Below are 18,203 nucleotides of genomic sequence, written 5' to 3'. Positions count from 1 at the left end.
TTCTCTTTCTAGGCACCGTAGAAAGATCCCTGAATATTAACTTACACTGTACATATCCCTCTCAGAAAACTGAAGCAGTTATCCCCTTCTGTAGGGGAGGCTAAGGGACTTTTTGTAGCTCCTAATACAGTATTTGAGGAGAGTGAGTGGCGAAAGTTTGGTGATGAGTTATTTGACTCGATGCTTGATGATGATAAAACGGCAAGGAAATTTGGTAAGCCTTAAATTGCATAAAAAAATACAAGGCGGAAAAGAAAATCGCCGCTGTAGCAACAGAGAAACTAGGAACAGACGTCCCCGGTCGGTTAAGGCCGGGGGAAGATTATAACTCGTTTCCCCCAACTTGCGGGGCGCTCCCTGTGCTCGGAGCGCAGGGTTTTTCCCCCTCCCTTTCTCCCCCTTCCTCCTCATCAGAAGGTGCAGCGGAGGATGCGCAACTCCCTGCCCCCCCCCCCCCCCAAGTCGAGCTCTGAAAAGCAGAGGGATTCCGAGAGCAGGGACTTTGAAAAGGACAGAGAGAGTGTGTTAGAAGGCATACGCATGATAAATGTCGAGGAATCCGAAAGAAAGAGGGCGGTGCCTCGGTGCCGGATCGATTGGGGCGCCATTTTGAAACACGCAGTAGAAAATAAAGACTACGCCCTAACGAGAGATCTGGAAGACCTGCGAGCCTTCCCAGTCCGGTACGAACCAGATGGACTGGGAGGAACACAGGGAACCCATTATGCCCTAGATTGGAAATTTTTAACTCAGTTACGAAGTAGGGTGAATGAATCAGGATTGCACGGTGAGCCCACTAAACAGATGTTAGGTTATATTTGGAGCGGTACAGTTTTATGCCCTGAAGATATTAAGGGAATAATTAGAATGATCATGACACAAGCGCAGCAGCTATTGTGGCAGGCGCATTGGCAACAGCTCTGTGATAGATCATCAAACCTGCCCAGAGGCCAAACCGACCCGTTGTTTGGCGTTACAACAGAACAATTGATGGGAACTGGGCGACTTGCTAGTGCAGACATTCAAGTGCAAATGGGGCCAGGCGTCTGTCTGGAATCCACGCGTACTGCCCGGCAAGCCATGCAGAGAGTGCGCACGGCGCCCCCCACCCCCTCCTACATGCTCAGTAAACAGGGAAAAGATGAAACATTTGCTGATTTTGCGGATAGACTAACCACAGCCATCGGTTTAGCGGATACTCCAGCTTATGTGAGGGGTCCGCTGCTGCGCCAGTGTGTCATGGAAAATAGCAACACTTATACAAAAGGTATTTTAGTCACCCTACCCGCAGATGCCACCACAGAACTTATGTTAGAACGCATGAGCAGGGTGCCAGTAGGAGCTCAGGCACTACTTGTAGAAACTGTTAGGGAAATGGGAAAAGAGATGGCTCAGGCACAGAGGGAGGCAGCGCAGGCTCAGGTACAGGCTTTTGCAGCGCTGGGTCCTCTCCGGTCCAACAACGGAGTGCCGGCACAACCAAGACGTGAATGCAAGCCGCAGATTCGTTGCTACAGATGTGGCGGAAGACATTTGAAACGGTACTGCAGAAGGACTGTTTGGTGCTCTAATTGTCACCGAAACAGCCACAGCACAGAAGCCTGCAGCTGCTCGGGAAACGGACAGATGAGCGCGAATGGCCGCCGCGCGCAGATAACAATTGCGGCCCCTGCTCAGGCCGCCACCCAGTGGCCAGCGCCAAGTGCGACACCATCGGCTGCCGCCCAGTGGCCAGCGCCAAGCGCGACACCATCAGCCGGGAGCTGCGGCCCGCAGCCGACCTGCAGCCCGCTACTAGAGGGAGCCTCGGCTTGGACCTGGCAACCGCAGTAGATGCGACCCTCATTGACCAACGGCCGTGTAAGATCCCCACAGCAGTACGGGGACCACTAATGATAAATGGACAAGCCCATGGAGCACTGCTGCTTGGGCGATCCTCCAGTGGACCGAAGGGTCTGTTTATATTACCTGGACTGATTGATGCAGACTTTACTGGAGAAATTTGCATTGTAGCTCAAACACCATTTCCTCCGATTCATATCCCTGTAGGGAGCAAGATTGCCCAGCTAGTCCCCTTGCCACAATTAACTGCTGCAATGCAAGATACTGGTTCATTGGCCAAGCGTGGGTCCCAAGGATTTGGCTCCACGGGAGGCCTTGTTATGCTAACTGTCCCAATGACCACCAGACCCGTAGTGGACTCCACATGGTCTCGAGGGAACGAGCGTCTAAATTTACCGGCATTACTGGACACTGGAGCAGATATCACCATAATAAACACTGACAAGTGGCCACACTGGTGGCCGTGCCACCCCACCCTTGGCGGGGTTGAAGGCATTGGTGGTACTGCTTCTGTGCAACGCAGCTCTGATTTAATACAGGTGGCCGTCGAAGGTCAGGTTGCTTCTATCTATGCAACCATTATGCCGTTGCCCACTGGGGTGAATGCCCTAATCGGCCGAGATGTGCTAGACCAGCTGGGACTGGTGCTGACTAACCAGCATTTTTAGGAGCGGTCGCTGCACAATGGACTTTCCCGATCCAGCTCACATGGACTACTAACACTCCGGTGTGGGTCGAGCAGTGGCCGCTGAAAAAGGAAAGTCTAGAGCAAGCGCAGCTTTTAGTGCAGGAACAATTACAACAGGGACATCTACGACCTTCCATGAGCCCCTGGAATACGGCAATTTTTGTTATAAAAAAGAAATCAGGAAAATATAGACTGCTACAGGACTTGAGAGCTGTGAATGCACAGATACAAGCGATGGGTGCCTTGCAACCAGGATTGCCCAACCCTGCTATGCTCCCAGAGGGTTGGCACCTGCTGGTTATTGATCTTAAAGACTGTTTTTTCACAATTAAGCTGCATCCACTAGATACCGCACGATTCGCTCTCACCTTGCCAATGCCAAATAAAGCAGCACCTTTTCGCCGTTTTGAATGGATTGTACTGCCACAGGGCATGAAAAATAGCCCTGCCCTGTGTCAACTGTTTGTGGCCAATGCGCTCCAGCCCCTTCGCCGGATATGGCCAGGAACATTAATTTATCATTACATGGACGATATTCTATTTGCCCAAAATCAACCCTTCACCACGGACCAAGAGACACTACTGGAGCAGGAACTGAGCAAACAAGGACTTGTTATCGCGGCTGAGAAAATTCAGCGCGGCCCTGCTTGGAAATATTTAGGTTGGCATATTACAGAGGGCCAGGTACGACCACAGAAGCTGCAACTTCACATTCAAATTTCAACCCTACATGACGCACAGAGCTTACCTGGAGATATACAATGGCTGCCTCCTGTTGCGGGCATTTCAAACGATGATGCTAACACTTTGAGACCCCTGTTGCAAGGCACCGACCCAGCACGACCGGTGCGACCCACGTCGGAACAGCGGCTAACCATTCAGCGCATCAGCACACAAATCGTACAGAGATGGGTCGACCGTAGAGACCCAGACCTTCCCGTAGAACTTACAATACTACAAGGCCGTAAGCAACTCTTGGGTGCACTGACACAGTGCAAAAAGAAAAGGGGGGAGGAGGTGAAGATATTGGAGTGGCTTTTTACTGCTGTCTGGCCCAAAACTACTATTCAACAGAAAATAGAAAATTTAGCACAGTTGGTCCAAAAGGGCCGAATGAGGGTGTTCCAATTAACGGCCCAGGAACCCGGAACTATTTACCTGCCAATAAAACGGCAGGATATTGAGTGGTATCTCCAGCATTCACAGGCAGATAATGAGCAACTGGGGAGAGGTTATTTTCAGAGGAGGAGACGTTTGAATTTTACAGAGAAAGGGCATGCTCAGAGAACTGTAGGATCAGCTCTATTCAAAGGTTGAGAATGCTTGCAGAGAGCAGCAGGAAGGCAGGGAAGAACTGAGGGAGGACAGGCTGAGCTTTGCCTGTGCAGAGGCTGGCTGGCAGGTCTCTATGTAGTTACGCAGCTACAAGCCAGCCCGGTTCCACGTAGCTGGCATGTGCATACTGGAGTCCACTAATGTCAGTTCCCTGTGTGCTATGCCATTTCCAAGGCTTGATCCCTTCCATCAGCAAGCACCACAGACAACCCCGTGTTTCGGGAGCCACTGCCACTGTGACATCTGGTCCAAAGGCAATTCTTGTGAGTTCTTGAATTTCCTTCATGAAGGGAATTCTTGTCATTTCCTTCATGACGTGGCTGTCACTTTATCTGCATTTGGGAAGGCTCATCTCTCATGGAGTGGATTCAGCAGCCAAGAGACACAGCGCCTTCATAACAGCCTCAAGGAAACCTGCTTCCCAGACCCAATGCTGCTCCTTGTTCATGGCTCTGGCTCTTCTGAAATCAGGAAGATGTGGATCCAACCCCTCACCCTTGCAAAACAGACTGAGAAGTAAACCCAAGACCGTCGATATGCCAGGAGAGTGCTCCATCAACTGGAGTATTACGATAAGAGTGGGTACCACCCTGAACCACTGCAGGTGGAGAAACACATGCAAGTGCGGATGAAATATGCTCCAAGGACCTAACAGAACATCTCTGGAGATCCAGAGGCTCAGGAGTCCGGGTGGACTTGAGTTCTCCCACAGGACTGATGTGGGCACATGCAGGTGCAGATCGCATCTCTCGGGCAAAGAGAAATGAAGTACCTGCAGAGTGCATTTGTGTTCAGCATTAGGCGGCAGCCCAAGCAGAGCTGGGGTGCTTGGCAGCACAGTGCTGGACTAATTTCTGCACGCGTCATGCGTCAAGCTCAGAAATGTCATTTGAATCTCGTCCCCAACTGTGAATCTCTTCCAGGTCCTGCCCTGCTGCTTCCTGTGCCAGATGATGACATATTGGTGCATTCCTTATCCTGCACACTTTCTGTGTTCTACAGGAATTCACTACCGGTATCAGGAGCAAAACTAAAAGATAACCAAAGAAAGACCTGCTACAAGAAGTATTTTAGCTTTGTAGGTGCGAACACATGGCAGAAAGGAATAAATAAGGGGAATCTTCCGGCTGTGCTGTTCTCCTGCGCATGTGCTTGCATCTGCATTTGCTTGAACTCTTGTCATCTTCACTAAATATTTCACTATGTTCAAAAGCCTAATTATTCAAGGGCTCTCAACAGTAAGAAACAACCCATGGGTTTTTATTCCTCTGCTGCACCAAGAATAATTCCCTTGTCGGAAGTCACACTGCTCTCCTGATCAGCTGGTTCCGCAAACAGAGAAAAAACGTATCGCATGCACACAGAAAATCCCCGCGTCACCTCTCTATATTCTGATAGATCTTCTCTGTATTCGAGCAGCGAGAAGCTGGGAGCCTTGGATGGCCTTTGCTGTTCAAGAATTTATGCCGTCAGGCATAAGTAGCAGGAAATAAAGCTTAGGAATATAATGATCTAACCAAATGTTGATCAAGTGCCACTACTGCTGTTAGAGAAGGTGAAGTTTTTACAATAATATAATCATATAAGATAGTAAAATGATTATATTTGAGAAATTTATAAAGCAATAGTGAGGCTTTGTATATTAGAAGACGTCGTAACTTTGCCGTTTTGTATCAGTTACTCTGTAACTAAATGATACAATGGTAGTCTTGGTAGCAAGAGCTAACATAACTGTATATGGGGAGGGGAGTATGGGTGTATGTATTGTAAAACTCTACCCAAGCAGAACCTAAGTTTAAGATAGCCAAAAAGGGCATACCAGAAACATCCTGGTGAAGATAAGAGAATGCTAACGTCCACAAGACGATTGGGACCTAGCCAAGTAGAGCAAAGGTGAAGAGGACAACCTGAGGAAGACTTCTTACTTCACCTGAGGAAGACTTCTTACTTCATCTGAGGAAGACTCCTTACTTCATCAGGGTGACCACCAGAGGGGGCTGCGCAAGCGCAAAGGAAGCTGATGTCGTAATAGACTGAAGTAGCAATCCTTGATGCATATGTATTAGTCAATGATGTCTGTGTTGAATATGTATTAGTTACGAAATTTTTAGTGTATAAATTGTGAACGCGATGTGACGGGAGAAGGAACCAGATTTGGGTGCGTACCCCTGGCTCCCGGCTCCTCAATAAAGCACCTCATATAACCATTCCGGTGGTTATGTGTCAGTTCTTATGCTAACATTTTGGCACCCCAGATGGGACCTCGCGGGCATTGCTGAGGCGGATTGCGTTTCGATCCTGCTCCAGCCGGCACCGAGAGATTCTCGGGGAGCCATCGACCACGACCGACCTCCGCTGCTCATGACGGACCTCTGATACGGTAAGAAAGGTGCTTTTGGTTTGGGTTACGGTACCGATTTCTAGTAAATGTATGGTATTGACCTTTGGTAAAGGTCTGGTAAAAGCCTGCCTGTTATACGCAGCAAAAAGCTGTGTTTGGCTGGGCTAGTAGTAAAGCCTGCCTGTTAGACGTGGCGAAAGCTGCGCTTGGTTGGGGCTAGAGAACTCTCGGGGTAAAAGCCTAGGCGCCGTCCGTTAGACAGTAGCGAAAGCTCTGCAGGTTCGGCAAACGTGGTTCGGTATTGGTATTTATGCTGCAGGAACAGCATCGGTGTAAATAAGTGTTGTAACTTAGTGGTGTAAAGGAAACCAGTTTTCCTTAGGATTTGTGGTACAAAAGGAAACTCCTTTGTACTCACAAGATGCCGCCGATTCCCAAGTCCTCTCCACTAGGCTGTCTGCTAAGCCATTGGAAGGAAGGGGGATTTGGGCAAAGTATGCGGAAAAGTAAATTGATTGATTATTGTAACGTTTGGTGGACACAGTATGAACTAGGGGATCAGGAAAAGTGGCCTGAAAATGGGACTCTGCAGTTGTTTTGCAGCTGATGTTGTTTTGCAGCTGATGTTGTTTTGTAAAAGGGAAAGAAAATGGGATGAGGTACCATATGTTTATCTATTCTTTGCTTTAAGAAATAATGATGAGTGGCAAAAAAAAAAAAAATAAAAAAAAAATCCTGTGGAACAATGGATGTGAAGGTAAATGCTAATCAACAGTATAAGGGATGTGTTACCAAAAAGGTATACGCAATGCCTTGCTGTAGACAATAGTTTACAACACCAGAGGGACATTGAAAGTCTGGATTTAGTAGTGACCCCATCAGCCCCACCGGCTTCAAATGGAGGAAGGGGGGGGGGGGAGAAGATGACAGTGAGGAAGAGAGTGATAGTGATTTTGAAAGCAGGGGAAGTTGCCAGTGTAGGAAAGATCAGAGGGCAACCCTCCCCACTACTCTGGTTTCACACAGAACTCGCTGGAGGGGAAGTCGGGAAGGAAAAATGTGAATCCAGGTACCTAAAGCAGTGCTGGCACCTTTAAGACAGGGGGTGGGAGCTGAGGGCCTGGTGTATGTTAAGGTACCTTTCTTGCCTGGAGATTTAATCATCTGCAAACAATCAGCAGGAACATATAGAGAAAACCCTGATAAAGTAGCCCGTGTAATGAAAATGATTATGAAAACTCAAAATCCAATTGGGAGAAAAAGAAGTGAAGTTTTTAATAGGCACAGGGGCTACCTATTCAGTTTTAAATGATTTACACGGGAAGTTAGGGGAAAGAACTACGACAATTGTGGAAGCCACAGGGAAGGAGGAAATACAGCCATTCTTGCAGCCCCTAGATCTGCGATTTAGAGGGAAGGAATTAACACATGAATTTCTATATGTAGCTGAATGCCCCATTCCCCTTTTAGGACGGGACTTATTGGCCAAATTGGATGCAATGATCATTTTTGAGAATGGTGAATTAATAATGCAAATCCCTGAATCAAAAGCAGGACAGATTTTGGTTCTTAAAGAAAAGCCTATTGCTCAAATCCCAAAGGAGGTAGAAGAGGCTGCAATACCGGTAGTTTGGGAAACAGAAATCCCAGGAAAATCAAAAGCAACTCAACCAGTAATAGTGGAGCTAAAGGATGGGGTTAGGCCAGTAAGAATTAAACAATATCCATTGAAGCTAGAAGCAAGATACGGGATTTTAAAAACAATTGAGAAATTTTGAAAATATCGAATTTTGGAAGAATGTGAATCAGAATATAACACTCCATTTTTTTTCAGTAAGAAAACCAAATGGTGAATACAGGTTCGTCCAGGATCTGAGGGCCATAAATGAGATAACAAAAGATACCCACCCAGTGGTTGCAAACCCTTACACATTGTTAACATCTGTGAAGTATAAATGGTTTACAGTGATTGATTTAAAAGACGCCTTTTTCTGCATTCCTCTTGACAAAAGTAGCAGGAAACTGTTTGCATTTGAATGGGAAAACCCACACAATGGACGGAAAACACAATTGACATGGACCAGACTTCCACAAGGATTCAAGAACAGTGCAACCCTATTTGGAAACCAATTGGCTAAGGAACTGGAGGCATGGACCACTCAAGGAAAGGTACAGGTACCGAGATCACAATATCTCTTATTGCAATACGTAGATGACATCCTTATTGCAACAGAACAAAAATCGTTATGCATAAAGGTGACTATTGAAATCTTAAACCAACTAGGCCTGAATGGGTATAAGGTCTCAAAAGGCGCAAATTGCGTGCACGACTCTGTTGTACTTAGGATGTGAAATTTCACAAGGGCAGTGAAAGCTGGGAATAAATCGCATAGAGGCAATTTGTGCCATTCCCGAACCGCGGAACCTACACGAGTTAGGAACATTTTTGGGTATGGCAGGGTGGTGCAGATTATGGATAATGGACTATGGACTCATTGCTAAACCCCTGTATGAGGCCCAAAAATCACCTGTTTTTGTTTGGAATAAACCACAGGAAGAGGCGTTAATGAAATCTCCGGCTTTGGGACTCCCAGATCTGACACAGGACTTTCAGTTATTTGTCCACGAGAGACAGAGATTAGCGCTGGGAGTGTTAACTCAGAAACTTGGAAGCTGGAAGAGACCAGTAGGATATTTCTCAAAACAGCTGGACCCGGTAAGTGCGGGATGGCCTGTATGTTTGAGAGCAGTAGCAGCGACTATTGTTCTAATACAGGAGGCCAGAAAACTGACTTTGGGAAAACGCATGGAAGTGTTTGTGCCACATATGGTGACAATCGTCTTGGAACAAAAAGGGGGGTACTGCTTATCTCCTAGCAGGATGATGAAATATCAAGCAATTTTAACAGAACAAGATGATGTAAGCTTAAAGACTACTAACCTGTTAAATCCAGCAGCCTTTCTAGGAACGGACCTAGAAGGAGGGACGCTGAAACACAACTGTATAGAGGTCATCGAGCATACATATGCGACTAGAACAGATTTAAAGGATGAACCTCTTGAACAACCTGACTGGAAACTTTTCACAGATGGTAGCAGCTTTGTGGAAAATGGAACACAATATGCAGGGTATGCTGTAACAACACAGCAAAAGATAATTGAAGCAAAAGCGCTACCTCCTGGAACATCAGCACAACGGGCTGAACTCATAGCTCTTATGAGAGCACTGGAACCGAGTAACAACAAAAAGGTAAATATCTGGACAGATTCCAAGTACGCGTTCGGCGTAGCACATATACATGGAGCGTTATGGAAAGAACGAGGGCTTCTATCTTCTCAAGGGACTAATATAAAATATCAAAAAGAAATTTTGGAATTAATAATTGCTGTGCAAAAGCCCAAACAGGTGGCCATCATGCATTGCAAAGCGTATCAAGGAGGAACTTCAAAGATAGCTGAAGGAAATACATTGGCAGACCGGACAGCTCGACAGGTGGCCCGGAAGGTATGGAATATAATGGCACTGATACCTCTCAAGGTAAGCCCACTCCATACCTATCTCTTACAAGATCCAAACTATTCAAAGGAAGATGAGAGATTGGCAGGACTTTTAAAGGCTCAAAAGAATTCTGAAGGATGGTATACAACAGTAACTGGACAAATAATAGTGCCACCAGCTATAATGCGAAAAATTCTACAGAACGAACATCAGAAATGTCATTGGGGTGCAGAAGCATTGGTGACTTATTTAAAGCGAGGAATAATTTCCACACAGATGTTAACCATGGCAAAATCAGTAGGGTCAAAATGTGAAATTTGTTTGAAAAATAACCCAATAGTGAGGAAACAGGTTGAAATGGGAAGGATCAGAGTAGGGATGGAACCAGGAGATTATTGGCAAATTGATTTTGTGGAATTACCAAAGACACAAGGGTACAAATACTTATTAGTAGGGGTTGACACCTTTTCTGGATGGCCGGAGGCCCTTCCCTGTCGCACCAATCAGGCAAAAGAGACAGTAAAGTGGTTGCTCAGAGAAATTATTCCACGATTTGGTGGTCCTTTAGGAATATCATCAGACAGAGGCCCACACTTTATCATAACAGTAGTACAGAAGATAAGTAAACTGTTAGGAATATCATGGAATCTACATACTCCCTGGAGACCTCAATCTAGTGGGCAGGTGGAAAAGATGAATCAGACAATAAAAAGGCAAATCAGTAAAATATGCCAAGAGGCCAAAATAAAGTGGCCACAGGCACTGCCCATAGCCTTGTTGCGAATCAGAATAAAACCGAGAAGTGGAATGTCAATAAGCCCCTATGAAATCCTCTATGGAAAACCATATGAAGCACCAGAACCTAATCCCAATACCCACATTAAAGGGAATCAGGATGTTTACAGTTATGGGCTATCTCTAGGTAAAACCCTAACCAGACTGAGAAGCACCCTGGTGTGGAACAGGCCATTGTCCTTGGAAAATCCAGTGCATGACATTCAGCCAGGAGATCAAGTATACATCCGAAATTGGAATGAGGAACCATTAAAAGAGAGGAATTTCTCAGAAAAATGGTTTGACAAAACTTAAAACAAGATGCCATTCTGACCGGCAAGTTCACGGAAACCATTCTGATGGGACCAACACTTATAAAGGGAAATGACTCGCAACAGTGCATGGACTCATCGAATCATAGGAGCAGTAACTAGGGAACATCCAAAGTACCCCACACCTCTACCTACCTATCAGGAGACAGCTACCTAAGAGAATGAAAATACTTGCTTAAGTTGAATGAAGTATTTTCAAAGGGGGGAAATGTTAGGGTGAGGTTTTTACAATAAAATAATCATGTAAGATAGTAAAATGATTATATTTGAGAAATTTATAAAGCAATAGTGAGGCTTTGTATATTAGAAGACATCGTAACTTTGCCGTTTTGTATCAGTTACTCTGTAACTAAATGATACAATGGTAGTCTTGGTAGCAAGAGCTAACATAACTGTATATGGGGAGGGGAGTATGGGTGTATGTATTGTAAAACTCTACCCAAGCAGAACCTAAGTTTAAGATAGCCAAAAAGGGCATACCAGAAACATCCTGGTGAAGACAAGAGAATGCTAACGTCCACAAGACGATTGGGACCTAGCCAAGTAGAGCAAAGGTGAAGAGGACAACCTGAGGAAGACTTCTTACTTCATCAGGGCGACCACCAGAGGGGGCTGCGCAAGCGCAAAGGAAGCTGATGTCGTAATAGACTGAAGTAGCAATCCTTGATGCATATGTATTAGTCAATGATGTCTGTGTTGAATATGTATTAGTTACGAAATTTTTAGTGTATAAATTGTGAACGCGATGTGACGGGAGTTGGAACCAGATTTGGGTGCGTACCCCTGGTTCCCGGCGCCTCAATAAAGCACCTCATATAACCATTCCGGTGGTTATGTGTCAGTTCTTATGCTAACACTGCTCCTACCCACCCAAGTGGTGCCTCAACAGACCACGCCGAGATGGTGCACATCCTCTTTTCAAGCCCTGTTGAGGTCCACGTGGGTATAAGGGACTTACACAAACAGAGCACTTGTGACCTTACACTGCCACTTACGTGTTATCGTGACGGCTGTGCCTGTCACAGGCACTGGCCCAGCACTGAGGCATTTGGTTAATGCAGCCTGGTGCATTGAGCACAAACCTCTGTCTCATCTCTTGATCCTCTGCAGTAGCTCGCTTCATCACAGGCATCTTACAGTCCCATAGACACCTGTACTGGCATTCCTCTCACCTAACTATAGGTAACTGCTGTGTATGTTTCTACATCTAAGCTTGATACCAGGGCTTCCAGGACAGTTCAAGGGTCTACAGTCTTGGATTGAAGGCTGTTGCTTGCACGGTCCACACAGACAGTGAAGTCAACAGCACAGTCTCTTAACAGCCACACATGGGCGGATGACTACAGTCCTTTGGCTTCAATGGGACACAGTGTTAAGCTTTTATTCTGTAGACTTGTGAAGGCAGGGGAGTTGAGCCCTAGCCTCAGAAGTCCACACAGCCTAGTTGTGGTGGGAGTTAGCTCTCCTGGGCAATTTAAGGCACCAAATCTCCACCGTCTTGGCTGGCCCCAGCTAGCTGATGTCATGGCTTATTGATGAATTAAGGGCTGGGTATGATCGAAGTTGGATGCCAGAAGCAGTACAGCCACACATGTTGCCTTCCTTGACAAGAACACCAAGGAAGCCAACCCTAGCATGAAGCCCTGAAGCCCCTTCCTGCGCTGTGCTCTTCACCAATACCACTGCAATACTCACAATCAGAAAACAAGGGCAACAATACGGGCAAATTCCCTGCTTTTAGCAGGGAGTTGAGAGCTGTCCCTCACCGTGTGCTGCCACCACCGCCCTTCCCACCCAGGTGCCAATTTGCTGTCACCTTCAGCAGCCACTGAGCATCCTCCTCCTCCTGCTGCTGCTGGCACTGCTCAGCTCCCCCAGCCCCACTGTGGGGCCACAGGCTCCCCTAGCAGGGGCCATCGGGGCCACACAGGGATCATGGAGGAGCCAGGGGGAGCGCAGAAGCTCGGGCTGCCCAGACCCTGGGGATGAGGAGCAGGGAGGGTGGCCAGGGGCTGTTTTCAGCTCCTTCAGTGACACGTGGCCACAGGCCAAGGGCAGATCCCAAGCCAGGGTTCCCCCACTCAGGCCACACAGGCGCTTTGCTGAGCATCACCATTTATTGCTGCTGCTGGCAGCTACTTCCTTGCCTGCTGGGGTGCCGGGGCACTGGGATTCAGCCGGTGACCCCAAGTCCTGCCCGGCTGCCGGGATGCTGCATCCGTCCTGCGGGGCTGGAGGGGCGGCTGGGGCTGGTGTACCTGGAGGAGGTGGCTGTGGAATGAAGCTGACCTGTGTTCCAGTGGGCCAGTGGGGCCTGGGTCTGAGGGGCAGGGGCCAGCCCTGCGGCTGCCCTGCCCCAACAGCTCTATGTTGTCCTGCTGGGGAGAGAATGGGTTGGCTAAAGCTTGGGGCTGAATTCAGCATCCCCAAGCAACCCTCTATACCCGTCTCTCCTAGGGAAACTGAGGCATGGATCCCCTCCCCCTCCCAAACGCTCAGCATCACCCTCCCAGCCTCAGTCACCCGCACCAGATCCCTTCTTTCTTCATCTCTACCTTGCTGGGGAGCAGGGTGGGTGGCTGGAGTGTCTGTGGGGTGCTGGGCTGGACCGGCTGGAGGCGCAGGCTGCGCTGCAGCGGGTGTGTGAGGGTACGCTGGCCCCCACACTGCCGTGGCACGGTGGGGTACCTGCATGCAGCCATCCGCTCCCTGCGCGATAGGGTATGGGAACACTCAACACACAACTCAGCACATGCGGCTTCAGCGCCACTGAGAGAGAGACGGGGCAGCACAGTGGCGAGGCTGTAAAACCCCAGGCCTGGGGCAAGCACAGCTGAGCCTCTGTGGCACATCTCTGCTCCCCTGCCCTGCCCAGGGAGCAGAGCCCTTTACCCCGACGCAGGGAAGGACTCTCCCTTGCTGGGGCAGGGCCATCGTGCACCCCAGGGATGGGGATGGGTCCGTGTCCCCTACCTGTGGATTTGCTCTGTCTTCCGAATGGGGTGGGACTGCCCAGTGACGTGAGGGACCAGCGGTGGAAAGGACGGGATGGGCGGGATAGGCCTGGGGAGGGCAAGAGCCATCAGGGGGTGATAGGGGACAAATGACCCACCTGGGCTCGTGGCAGCACCCCAACCGCCACAGGCTTGTACCTCACGGCATCCCCTGCCCGCTGCCCTCAGGGAGGGGTCCTAATCCTCCCGCTGACGGGCAGGCCTGTGGAGGGTGCTGGGCACCACCGGACCCTCGCAGGCAGACACCCCGAACCCCATGCCTCGTCTGGAGCATCACCAGCACCCACCTCCCCCCATCCCACCCATGCAGACTCCTGATGCGCCTGTGCTGGGTGGTACTCACGAGCTAGGCATCCGCATGCTGAGTTGCCTGTCACAAGACAGGCACTGGAAATCCACCAGCAGCTGCCTGGGGAGGGGAGAAAGGGCCGGGTGAGTTGGGAAACCCGGTTTTGAGCCTGGTTTATCCCCCCCAACACCAACAAGGTCCCAACCTGCTGACTGCTTACAGAAGAAAGGGGATAGGATGAGGGAAAGTGGTTGGTTGTGGGCTCCCGCCTGGGAAAAACCTCCACCTCATCTTAGGCACAGGAGTATCCGCAGAAGGGAGCGCCCAAGAACCTCCAAAGCCATGGGAACCACTGCCACAGGCACCCAGAGCACCGTGGGAACAGGGGATGCAGGCAAGGACAAGGCGGGAACAAGGCGAGTGCTGTCCCTATTGCACTCACTTCCTAATCCCAGCTGCATCGTCAGCTTCCATTGGTGGTGCCATTTCCTTGAGCTGCTCGAGGCTGCCCTTCCAGCGTCCATCCAGCTGTTGCTGGAATGGCCCCAGCTCCAGGCGATCCAGCTGCAGACAGACACACTCCCTCAGCCAGCCGCCCCGGGATGGGACGCTGCATCCTCACAGAAAAGCCAGGAGCAGGAATCCTCAGGAGGATGCTGCCTTGGGCCACCAAGCCCCGAAGGTGCCATTTTTGCCCAGCGGTGATGAGCCGCCCCTCACCTTGGAGGCCATCTCCTCCCGCAGCTGCTGCTGGACCTCGTGCAGCCCCTGCTCCTGGCCTGTCACCCGGCTCAGCACCTCCTGGTTTCTCTTGTTCAGCAGCTCCAGGCTCGCCTCAAATTGGGTGCGGCTGACTTTGCTTTCCAAGGCGTCTTTGTCTGCTTTCTAGCAACAGGGAAAGGCAGGAGAACGGTGGGGAAAGGATGGAGGTGCAACAGCCAGGGTCAGCTCATTGCAGGGGCAGAGGCAAAAGCACTCCTGCAGGACCACTGTGTTCCTCCCACGGCTGTGTGGCCCCACTCGCCCCGTCACCCCCAGGGGGTCGGTCCTACCAGCCCAAGGGACATGGGGGGAGACAGAGGGACCTGCAGCTGGGCTAGAAATCCTCCCTCCCCCGGGCCAGCTCTCCCACCAACCTCCCAGGGAAGAAGGGGCATTTGTCTCCCTGCCCAGGACCCCCCTGGCTGCTGCTTAGGCCCCTTGAGGTTGTACCTCATCCATTCCCAGCTCCAGGTCGTCCTTGTCTGCCTTCTCCTTCTCCAGCCTCTCCATGGACTGCAACAGACCCTTCCAACACAGAAAGCATCCTATGATATCGTGGCAGGAGCACCCCTGCTTCTACCCCCCGCAAGAATCCTCTGGGAAAGGTACTCTTAATCTCCACAGGGCAAATCGCCTGTGGTCCCCAGCCTGGGCTCTGCCTGGAGGATGCTCTAAGCCCATGGGGCTTTCAGCCATCTACCTCGATATCTTTCTGCTGCTGGCGACTGTCATCCAGGAGGCTCCCCATGACAGAGTTGAGCTTTTCATACTCCCCTTGCATCTGCAGGACGGCAGCCTGGATGCGCTTCAGCACCTCCTGGTCCTGCTCCAGGGAGGAAAATAACAAGGTAGTGCCAGGCAAGGTGGGGAGGCTGCCCCACGGGGACAGACCTGGCTTACCGGGCCAGTGGACATAGGCTCTCAGTGCCAGCAGGACATTTGCAGCACGGCCTGAATCTCCCTCTATGCTGCAGACATATGCAGCAAGGAACTCCCCCACATAACACCAAAGCACAAACAGCTGGGCATGGGTCCGGCAGCCCCCTCCCAAGTCCCCCATGCTGCCATCTCCCTACCTGGCTCTTCCCTGGCAGCTGCTGCACCACCTTGCCCGTCTTCTTCCTCGACATGAGGGAGTCCACCAGCCTCTGCAGCTTCTCATAGCTCCGCAGAAGCTTCCCCAAACGCATGCTGGTGTCGCTGCTGCACGTGGGGCATACTGCTTCCTCCTGCCCCGTGCTCGCCATCGCTCTCACCTCTTCCAGCTGCAGAAGGGGAAGAGGAGTCACCTCTGAGACGGGACAGATGCAGCCAACAATCCCAGGTGCCATGGAGGCTCCGTGGCCCCAGCCAGCCACGGGATGCGGCTGGGAATCCCACCGGCACCACCTCAAAGAGCCAGCGGGTGGTGGGAGCTCCCCCCCACGCCTCACCTGCTCCTGCCCCTCCTCGCCCATCTGGGTCACCAACTGATCCAGTGCAGCCTTGCTTATTTGATGATGCTCTGGCAGGTCCTTCATGTCCCGCTTTACCTCCTGCGGTGTGGACCTGGCCAGCGAGACGGGGGCACAGGCAGGCTTAGTCTTCACAAGCTTAGCTGCTCAGGGGGCATCCCTCAACACCCAGCATGGAATGCTCCCAGCCCTCCGGGGCTCCCTGGCAGCCCCACAGGAAACGAAACCCCCTCCTGTCCTTTTACCCCAGTGGCAGGCTGAGTTGGTCGCCGAGATCCATTTGCCAGCTGGCTCTGGCCGCCTCCAGTTTGCCAAGGGCACTCTCCAGCTTCCTGATCTGGGAATGGCAGTGGGGGCAGAGTCAGGGCATGGCCCCTGTGTCATCCCAGCACAGGGGCTCTTCAGCTGCCTCCTCCGTGCCCAACTCTGCCAGCACCCCTGCATCTCCCTCGGGGCCTCCTTACCTTCCCCTTCTCTCCCTGCAGCTCCCTGGCCACCCCCTGCAGCTCCCTGGACAAGCCCTGCAGGTCACTGGCCAGGCCCTGCAGGGATGACACCTGGGCCTGGAGGTCACCCAGCACATCGGCAACGCTCTCCTGGCCTAGAAGAACATGGTACAAGGGGACACACTGTCAGTGAAGGGGTCTCACCCTACGCGCCAGGCTCTGAGCACAACCAGCTCCAGACCCAGCATTTCAAACACCCCCCCACCACAAGCCTCCCAGCCAGAGCTCCCACCTCCCTTCTGGAGGAGCAGGCGCAGCTTCTCCAGTTCAGTCTGCTCCAACCTGGTGGCTTCTATCTGGGCCACCTGCTCCTTCAGGGCAGCGTAGAGGTGTCTCAGCTGCCCAATCTGCTTGAGAGCCTCCACCGTCTCCACGTAGCACTTATAGGCATTGTGGTAGGCACTGCTGGAGCTCGAGGGCAAGGCCAGCTCTTGCACGTGGGACGTGGCCCTGGTATCAGCATCCAGTGGGATCTCAAATCCCTGGGCTGTCGGCAAGAGAGTCCCTGCTGCCAGGGGGCCAGCCTGGTGAAGCTGTGTGCTGAGCCGCTCCCCTGAGATGGTGGTCTGAGGGACGGTGGACTCCGGCTGTGTCCCCAGGCTGCTGGTCTGCGCGCCCGTGGACTCCGGCTGTGCTGGCTGTGTCCCCAGGCTGCTGGTCTGCGTGCCCGTGGACTCCAGCTGTGGTGGCTGTGTCCCCAGGCTGGTGGTCTGCACGTCCTGAGACGCTGTCTGCATCATCACACTGGTGCTAGCATCCCTCCTCCGATGTGAGGGAACTCCTGCCAGCTGCTTAGGGGCCGTTACAGCTGTCCCTGGATCCTTCAGCCCCACTGAGCTCTCTCTAGATCCCAGCACTGAGCTTGCCCCTTGTGGGGTGTCCACATCTGAAGTGGGAGACCTGCTGGTGGCAGACTGGTCTCCTTCTTGTTCTCCTCTGGGTCTTCCTCCATCTCTACCTCGTTCTCTTTTGCTGCCCACCAGGCAATCCTCCAGCACGTCCCAGTGCACCATGTTGTTGACCTCCTCTGGGTTCGGGTACAGGCCCAGCCTTTTCTTCAGCATTTGCTGGGGAAGGAAGGGTTCAAGGGCTTACCCCAGCCATGCAGCCAGGGGCATGGTGGGGCCCACCCCAGCACTCCCCCTCACACCCAGCACTGCTGGGGACCATGCCCTAGTGCAGAGGGACCACCTGCACTGGTCCCCCAGGGATGCAGCCATCTCCTGTCCTGTAGCGGGATCCGGCGTGCTCGTAAACATACCACATCACTGGCCAGAGTCCTTAGGTTGCCGAGGCCTGGCAGCCGGCCGGCAGCATCCTGGAGGTTCCCCTAAAGTGGGGCGAGGAGAGGGACGGCAGTCAGGACA

The 18,203-nt window shown here is 51.3% G+C and overlaps 1 protein-coding gene across 4 annotated transcripts; it reads right to left on the bottom strand.

The window, feature by feature from the left end:
• Positions 1–12,024: 12,024 nt before the first annotated feature.
• On the bottom strand, positions 12,025–18,185 carry LOC134158956 (glutamine-rich protein 2-like). 4 transcript variants are annotated; one of them, XM_062609411.1, is made up of 14 exons: positions 18,098–18,185; positions 17,069–17,903; positions 16,795–16,931; positions 16,576–16,667; positions 16,310–16,424; positions 15,953–16,141; positions 15,577–15,702; positions 15,327–15,401; positions 14,835–14,999; positions 14,557–14,678; positions 14,169–14,234; positions 13,785–13,874; positions 13,367–13,520; positions 12,025–13,189 (listed from the first exon to the last, which is right to left on the bottom strand). In XM_062609411.1, the coding sequence occupies exons 2-14, from the start codon at positions 17,898–17,900 to the stop codon at positions 12,947–12,949; spliced, it is 2,406 nt and encodes an 801-aa protein (XP_062465395.1). In that variant the 5' UTR covers positions 17,901–17,903; positions 18,098–18,185; the 3' UTR covers positions 12,025–12,946. The 4 variants fall into 4 exon arrangements, with proteins under 4 accessions (XP_062465395.1, XP_062465397.1, XP_062465396.1 ...); XM_062609413.1 differs by having other exon boundaries at positions 12,025–13,186; XM_062609412.1 differs by having other exon boundaries at positions 15,577–15,699.
• Positions 18,186–18,203: the final 18 nt, after the last annotated feature.

This window comes from Pezoporus occidentalis, unplaced genomic scaffold, assembly GCF_034315485.1.
Source record: "Pezoporus occidentalis ecotype Australia unplaced genomic scaffold, CSIRO_AGI_Poc_V1 ctg137, whole genome shotgun sequence".
Classification (NCBI taxonomy): Eukaryota; Metazoa; Chordata; class Aves; order Psittaciformes; family Psittacidae; genus Pezoporus; species Pezoporus occidentalis.
The sequence above is the reverse complement of the archived record's forward strand: the minus strand, read 5'-3'. Positions and strand labels throughout refer to the sequence as shown.

What these genes read in the sequence shown, in the direction of transcription:
- LOC134158956 (XM_062609411.1), bottom strand. Translation starts at nt 17,900, where the DNA reads ATGCTGAAGAAAAGGCTGGGCCTGTACCCGAACCCAGAGGAGGTCAAC. An exon ending in GCGAGGAGGGGCAGGAGCAG is followed by an intron (nt 16,142 to 16,309) that starts GTGAGGCGTGGG and finishes CCCCTTCTGCAG; the next exon opens with CTGGAAGAGGTGAGAGCGAT. An exon ending in AGCATGCGGATGCCTAGCTC is followed by an intron (nt 13,875 to 14,168) that starts GTGAGTACCACC and finishes TGCCCTCCCCAG; the next exon opens with GCCTATCCCGCCCATCCCGT.